This window comes from Osmerus mordax, unplaced genomic scaffold, assembly GCF_038355195.1.
Source record: "Osmerus mordax isolate fOsmMor3 unplaced genomic scaffold, fOsmMor3.pri Scaffold_149, whole genome shotgun sequence".
NCBI classification, from domain to species: Eukaryota; Metazoa; Chordata; class Actinopteri; order Osmeriformes; family Osmeridae; genus Osmerus; species Osmerus mordax.
In genome coordinates this window covers 22,467-30,332 of record NW_027120461.1, presented here as the reverse complement: position 1 = coordinate 30,332, position 7,866 = coordinate 22,467, and the positions used below count along the sequence as shown (strand labels likewise).

At 41.1% G+C, this 7,866-nt stretch overlaps 1 protein-coding gene across 1 annotated transcript; it reads right to left on the bottom strand.

Moving 5' to 3' along the window:
- Positions 1-56: 56 nt before the first annotated feature.
- LOC136939172 (syntaxin-4-like) lies at positions 57-4,811 on the bottom strand. The gene is made up of 11 exons (XM_067232015.1): positions 4,633-4,811; positions 4,078-4,179; positions 3,601-3,700; positions 3,216-3,290; positions 3,029-3,099; positions 2,788-2,896; positions 2,514-2,587; positions 2,017-2,154; positions 1,618-1,728; positions 1,444-1,536; positions 57-1,340 (listed from the first exon to the last, which is right to left on the bottom strand). The coding sequence occupies exons 1-10, from the start codon at positions 4,660-4,662 to the stop codon at positions 1,459-1,461; spliced, it is 888 nt and encodes a 295-aa protein (XP_067088116.1). The 5' UTR covers positions 4,663-4,811; the 3' UTR covers positions 57-1,340; positions 1,444-1,458.
- Positions 4,812-7,866: the final 3,055 nt, after the last annotated feature.

Below are 7,866 nucleotides of genomic sequence, written 5' to 3'. Positions count from 1 at the left end.
AGTTGTAAAATAATGTTAATTGTACAGACAGATCTATAAACGCGATGTACATTTTGTATTTCTTTAGGCCAAACTGACCCACTATTTAATGTCTGACGCCATAAAATCAATATGAATTGCCAAATGCAGTGCAACGTTTCAAAGAACTCTCAACCACTTAAGATGGATCCGAGTCTACAGAACACAACCGTATGGTAAGACAATACTTTATATTAAAAACAATTATACATTAAAATGAATGAGCTGAAAGTTTGATACAAAATATAAACAGCCAAGTAATGTACAATAGCCATGTCTCACTGTTCTCCTCAATCTCTTTCTGGCTAATAATGGACAGGTATTAACGCTGTCATCTATGCACTTGGTTGGTTGGGAGAGAGTTGACCACAGCATTAAGGCTAGGGCAAAGCACCATGAAACATATCTGTGGAAAAAACTTTAGACGTGAAACAAACCCAATAAAACATGAAAGCATAAAAATAAGTCAGAATTTTCCATCCCTTGTTGTACATAGTAGTAGTGAACTACATCATGATTTCAGGTAAACCTTTGAGCTGTCAAGCAATCAAAAGTTATGTTTGGAAAAATGATTTCCAATGCTTATTGATGCAGAAAAACCACTTATAGCAGCTTACTGGCAGCAACAATCTGGACTAATCACAATATAAATATACTTAAATGGGCCAAATAAGGGGTATTGGGTCATTGCAGTGCTTAGACACCATTTCAGGAGCCTTTTTAGGAAGGGATCAAATTCAAAGGCCAATCATAATGAACTAAAAACGTAATGTACATGGGTAACAACCGCATATTCAGACATATTTCAAGTTTCATCAACTGTGCATGTCATCATTACTTACCAAAACATTAGTTGTATTTAATGATATTACTCTATCTGAAATGACAACCAATACATACAGCGCTAGAAAAGTTTTCTTAGCTTGGCAATTCATAAAACAAAGAGTAACACTAGAATCACCTTACTATGGGTTTTCCTGAGTACATGTTACGATCAGCGCCATGCCATGTTTGGTATCCAATATTGCCTTTCTCCTTTCTTATGGACACCGCAAAGAATAAACGTTCTTGAAATTGTCACCGCTGAGACATATCCTCAGGTGAATCCCCTTGTGGTGCCAGTGAAGGGAAAGCCTCAACAGAGAAGGGTGAAGGAATCCTCAGGATTGCCTCTCGACGAGAATGTGAACAACATAGATTAAAGGTGGTTGTCTCTGTGTGTGTGTGTTGAACTGTGTAGGCGTTAGTTAAAAAGGTCAGTTGTCAATAAAACAGTGTTTTCTTAAAAAAGGTCCCAGGGCAGGAGAGGGGTTTGAGGACGTCTGAAAGAATCAAACAAAAGGCTCATAAGTGGTAACAAACGTGTGATGTATACATTAGGTTTATATTTCTATTAGGTATTAAAGAAACAGAGATCTGACTTACAATTAAGAATGACTCTCAGCCGAAGCTGACAGCCAATGAAATGGCTAGGATAATGATAAGAATGGCACAGCAGATCATAATCCACATCTTCTTCTGCAGGAAGAAAGAAACAGGTGTTCAACCACATCTTTAGCTCACATACTTAAATATGTAAACGTGAGCTTTGAAGCAAACCTTTCGCGCTTTGCTTTTGTACTCCACTGCTTTCCCTGTGTTTTCCACGGCCTTCACCACATAGTCACTAGAGGTTAAAATGTTGGCTTCAATACGGTTCACCATTTCCCCCTTTTAAAAAGAAAAACATCATTACGGACACCTTACTTGATGGTTTCATCCAAAAATGTATAAGTATACATTGAGCTTCCCGATGTGTGATCTGGAATTGTGATGTGATCGACCTATACTACAGTGTTCCACTGCATAAAAACATTTAACAGTAATTAAAGTGTTTAATTTGCCTTACAGATGGCACTGATCCATTGGCATCGAGGAGGACACAAATCAACTTCTTTCAAAGTAAGTGTATTTGACTAGATTTGCAAACACTATATAAGTAAATGGGTCTGGTGTTACCTGAGCTTCCACCTCCATAGCCAGGTACTGGAACATGTCATGCAGATCCCTGATGCTCCTCTCTAGCTTAAGGATCTCATCGTGCCGAGACTCAATCTCATTCAGGGCCTGTTTAGTGGCCATAGTGTCAGCCAGGATCTGCATGACAGAGAAAATATTGTAGTTAATTTTCAGCTTGCAACCTGTCACACAGTGAGCAACCACATCTTTTTATTTTAACAGATTTGACTGTGCAGAAGACATACACAAAGCCAACGGGACATTAACAAGCAGTATTCACTAAAGGGGTTCGAGTTCACAGCTTGCAGTATGGATACTATGTAGGTCTCTGTACATCAGGACAGTGATTTTATTGTGTGCTTACCACTTCCAAGCCTCAAGTCCAGTGAAAACAACTGGCATGTCTTAAACAAAACAAATCTATCCCCAATCTCACTTCAACAGTATGGGAATTTAACTTGTGTTGTGACTTGCATTGTCACTACGAGCACACTCACATTATATGTGAAAACAGACGTCTGTCCGCTTTCCAGCATGGTGTCCAACTGCTCGTCTGTTACATCATTTCCAGCTACGAGAACACAGAGCTCTAATCAGTGGCTGCATCCGGGAAACCATTCAAGCTAATTGTAAAATTATCTAAAGTCTTGCAAATTTGTAACAACGAAAGGTTACAAAAATTCATAGCATGTTGAAATGTGTTCACGGTTCCTCTTTCTGACTAGGCAGGGCAAGGCAAAGGTTTCAATCTTGTCCTTGACTCAGACATACTGATTTTGAGCTGCCTTTTTATCCTCTCCACGTTCCGATCTCTGTACTGGGCCTGGATGGTGTTACAGTGACCCATCAACTCCACAAACTCCCTCGACAGGACTCCATGCTGGGAAAAAGAGGGTGAAGACCAATATGATTGGATCAGAATAAGGAGAGATGGTTAAATAAACTGCTAATTACTTTTTTTATCACACTGCAATGAGTTTAAGATTCTCTTTTATATTCTGTTGTTTCTTACCTGCGCTCTTTGCATCCTAATGTTAATAGCAACATACTTCCCTTCCTCTTCGACTTTCTTAGGTTCGATTGCTATAAAACAAAAAGGTAAAAAGTATATTACAAGTCTACATTCAAGAATATTTGCTGACAAACAAGAAAATAAATGCCTTAATACAACTTGTGACCAAAGCCAGTTCATGACTTACTCTTCAGTCTTTTCTGAATCTGACAGGCCAACGTTTTAATCTCTTCTCTGAGGGTCTGGAGGTCTCTTTTCATGCCTGTAACAGACCCACACATCACTTGGTTGCCGTTTAATAAAGTAGTACCAAATGCATTACAAGGAAATAGGATTTTGTAGGAACAGTAAATACACTAGGTTCTGAGTCCAACACATACAATCTAGTGTGAGAAGAGACTTTGACCCCTACTTATTGAATCAATGACATGCATTTACTTTTCATTCATTTAGCAGACACTTATTCAAAGCGACATGCAAATATAAATCAAGGTTTCCTGATTGAATGTGTAGAGATCCATTGAGTGAGATTTGCAGAAAAAGGAAACAGCTGTGTCATGCTGTCTACTTACCTTCCTCTGGCTGTGGCATGCTTAACACTGTTTTCTGTTTGTTCTCAAGGTCAGAGACCGTCTTTTTGAGAGATTCCAGTCCCACCCGGATCTCTTTCACCTGAAAGAGAGCACACAGCATGGTGTGTACGGTGATATGATCACCTCAGCAGCACACATGAATTAACAAGATCAAGTGCACAATTGTGACAGTGACCCAGGGTGGCCTGCATAGACAGACTGTTGACACAACAAACTGTTCCAAAACATGCCACCCGCAAACCATACAAGTCATACTCTTCCTGGGATGACTATAGTGTGGTGATGTGGAAAAGGCATAGAAGGCATTATCATCCTCTTAAGGGATTTTTGGGGTGATGATTCACTCCAAGGACTTTTGAGGGCTGACACTGCTTGCAAATAGATTGCTATAGTATCACTACTTAGGCTGCTACTATTAGCACTACTACTTTGCTGTAGTAACTGGCAAAAACTAACCTTCTTGAAAAAGGCATCATTCTCCTTCTCTTCCTTTGCTGAGGAAGAGCCAGGCTTAATCATGAGAGAGCCTTCTTCATCCTCATCTGAGGACTCTGCTTTCTGTTGTGGAAATAGCATGATTTAAAATCGTCAACACAATCCTATATTGTTGGCAACAGCCATGTAGACCATCTATCGGGGCCTACATCGTCTGTGTAGAACATTAGATAACGTAGCTCAGTCGATTGCTTGAAAATGTGCTGTGGTCGATGTACTCGACTCAGTGACATACATGCCCTGTCCTGGCCTCTATTTTCATTTCGGTATAAAAAGGAAAGGAAAACGTTACGTTAGCTGGCCAATACATTCTTTTGTATCTGACTAGGGAACGTTGGCAAGCTAGCGATATGACCAGTTAACCACCTGCAAAAATGTTAATTAGCTAACACCATTAAGATATAAATATGCGTTAATTTTTTTAACCCACTACTTGCATATTCACAATGTAAGTCAGCGTGTACAGCTAGCGAGCTCACTTTTGCTGACTAGCTAGCGCTAGCTCTTGGAACTTACATTTCCCAACTCCTTGGTTCGGTCCCGCATTTTTTTCAAACTCAGTCCAAAGTCGACGAGTAAAATCAACCGATATGCTTTACAATATCTCGAAGAAAGGTAATCTTGGCTGTCGCTATTTGGCTACCAGTAGCAACAAGTAGAAACTTTTGCATTTGATCATTCAAGAAGTAATGCTTGTCTTCATCTGTGGTTTTAATCGTAATGTAACTAGTGCCACCCCACGCTAAACTCAGTACCGCCACCTGCTGTTGAACTGGATAACAATAAAGCTACAATAAATGTGTATTTTGTTACCACATGATGGTGCTAATTGCCTTTCTATCGCATGTACAATCGAGATATTTTTTATTTTCCGCTAAACATTTTGTCCATAATGATACATATCATCTTTTATGTGTAGCGTACCGAATATCAAGGAAATCTTTGTGAGCATGTAATTTAACAAAAGAAAATCGGTCATTCTTAGCTATATCTTTTGAGCCAAATAGTAGATTGAACTACTTTTCCCATACTGCACTAGCGAGCGGCGTCGTGAGCTGTCACTCTGCCCGGGGAGAAAATTGGTCCAGCATCTTTGAGCAGTGGAGTGGGTGACAGGAACCATAAAATGCATAGAAATTAGCTCGCAATTTCCCTTAATTTGCGATGTGTTCGCTATAGCAATGAGAGAAACGGATTTTTAAAGGGTGGACCTTCTCTTTTACCTCTTTGGAGATCTGGCCGTTTGTCAATGAGATATGTGGAACCGCTCTAACCATCGGTGTTAACGCAGAAAAATACAAGATGAAGAAGCAATTCAATCGAATGCGACAGCTCGCCAACCAAACAGTGGGCAGGTAAAGACAATTCTACAGTGTAATCAACCACTTTAAAACCATGTAATGGAGGGATGTTGTGCGGCGTCCGAGATGCCTATAACAAATATTAGTTTAGTTTTAGAAGGGGTTTTCATTAATAACATCATTAGGCTACGGGCGACAATGAATGCCTTTAAGTATAGGAAATATAGATTGATCATGGTTGCGCCCGTGCTCGTCATTCAAGGCAGAAACGCTCGCGCACAAGAAGATGCGAGTGACAGGAGCTATTCTCGAAAAAAGATACTCGCAGCCAGAGTAGGGTACCATCCCAAACCGATGATGGGCAGCTACCTTAAAAGTAAATTGACTTTATACTGTCTATTTAAGATTAAGGGGGGAGTGGGGGGGTTGGTATCGTTGCCGTGATTTATACTGCATGCAGGTCACAATAAATTCAAAGTTGCGTTATAAGAGACCACTGGACAATTTTAGAGATGGTGGCAGAACGTGAAATCACATTGCACCATCCGGCTGTCCAGATGATGCTGGCGTTTTGGAACCGACACATATCCAGCTGCTGCACTAGTATAATGTGGGCATAGTTAATGGGGGGGGATCATGCCTTCAATTCTCTGGTTTGAACTGAAACTCAAGATCTTTGTTACTACGGCAACAGCTGAGCCAAAGGCCGTGGTGGTGTTATGTCAGTTGAGGTTGTGTAGTTCGGAGTGGCATCCCAGAAAACCCCTCTGGTCAAATTGGATTGTAACAGGGACACATGGTTGGAGAGTCGTTGTTACAGATAGGAGATTCTCTGGCTCTTTGCCCTGGAGTCTGGTGTTCTGTTGTTCCCTACACTTTATTTGTCAACCCCACCTAGAGCTTGATACTCCATGTCTGCATTGTGCCTTTTGTGGTCTGGATTCAAAGGAGTTATTGTTGCATAACCCAGAACAGTATTGATGTGGAGCTTATTTAAACCTATACTCCTTATACAGGTGTTATTGGGAAACAGGTCCTGTCAGAATGAAAAGGTACATTGTGGACCAGACAAACTAGTTTCAGCTCGCAGGTAATACACATTCTGGATTGATGGGGCATTGTAAGAAAATTAACAACGATTTTGTTTGTTTTTGTTGCCCCAAAAAAACTGAAAGATTAAGCTGGCATGCCTATGGGGCAGTGCGTGGTATGCTTTCCCTACACTGCTGGCTCTCTTTCAAGCATCAGAGAGTCAGCCATACATGGATAAAGATGTTTTGATCGATGCTAAAGGTATTACCTCTCAACAGAGTGGACTTGTCAAAGTAACAGGAATCCCTGATGCAGGCATTCTACACCCAGTTATAGGAGATTACTGGAACCAATATCAGGAGAAAAGTACTAAAGTCATCTCTAACCGTTGTTAAGGATAGGGACTTGGGATGCAACAAAGGAATCTTTCTTCATTGAAGACACAGTGGTAGCCAGTGTATAGATGTGTGTTGTTATTTTGTTTAACATCTTCGTGTATCGCAGTATCACAGTTTTTAGGCCCTTACCCCCAAAGGTTCAAAGCCATGTGAGTCTGTATCCCTGTGTTTTAAGTGCCAGCAACAACAGAAGCAACAAGCTGTGTCTGTATGTGTGCCTGCATGTGGGTGTGTGCCTGGTTTGTATGTGTCTGTTAGGTGTGGGAGCGTTTCCTTGTCTGCCCTGAGAGTGTGAACACCAGCCCACTGAGGCGTAACACCCCGTAATGAGTTTTAACCTGTATTCTAAGAGGCAGAACAGCAGGGCCAATTAGTCATATTTACAGGGTTGAGACTCCAGAATCTCACCACTGGCCACAAATGTCATTTGAATGTTTCTACGACTATGACCTTGGCATTACCTGTCTCGCCTGGGGAAGAAGATTTGGAATTGTACGTTGTCAGGCTTTGTCTGGTTGGGATAGAGATGTTGTTCTCGGTCACATTAAGCTGTTAACTGGAGTCAGGTGGCTGAGCTCTTAGGGAATCGGGCTAAGTAATCAGAAGGTTGCCTGTTTGATTCCTGGCTGTGCAAAATTATGTTGTGTCCTTGGGCAAGGCACTTCACCCTATTTGCCTCGGGGGAATGTCCCTGTACTTACTGTAAGTCGCTCTGGATAAGAGCGTCTGCTAAATGACTAAATGTAATGTAACTGGTTAAACATCTTAAGCACCTGGCCCAAGCACATCCGTACTCCAGTGTAATGATATGGCTCTGGGCTTGTGTAGTGTAATTTACTCTAGATGGTTTATTTTTAGCTTTTCTTTCACATTTTTGGTCCACAGTTTGGTCTGTATGGGGTCAGGTCACCAGTGTGGGAAATTGTTTATGTTAGAGGGAAGGGGTGGCAGAGTCTCTTGAAGCAGGAATGTTTCCTCCTGAAAAACGGGAGTTGTGTTGTGGTCATTCTGCTGGGTTA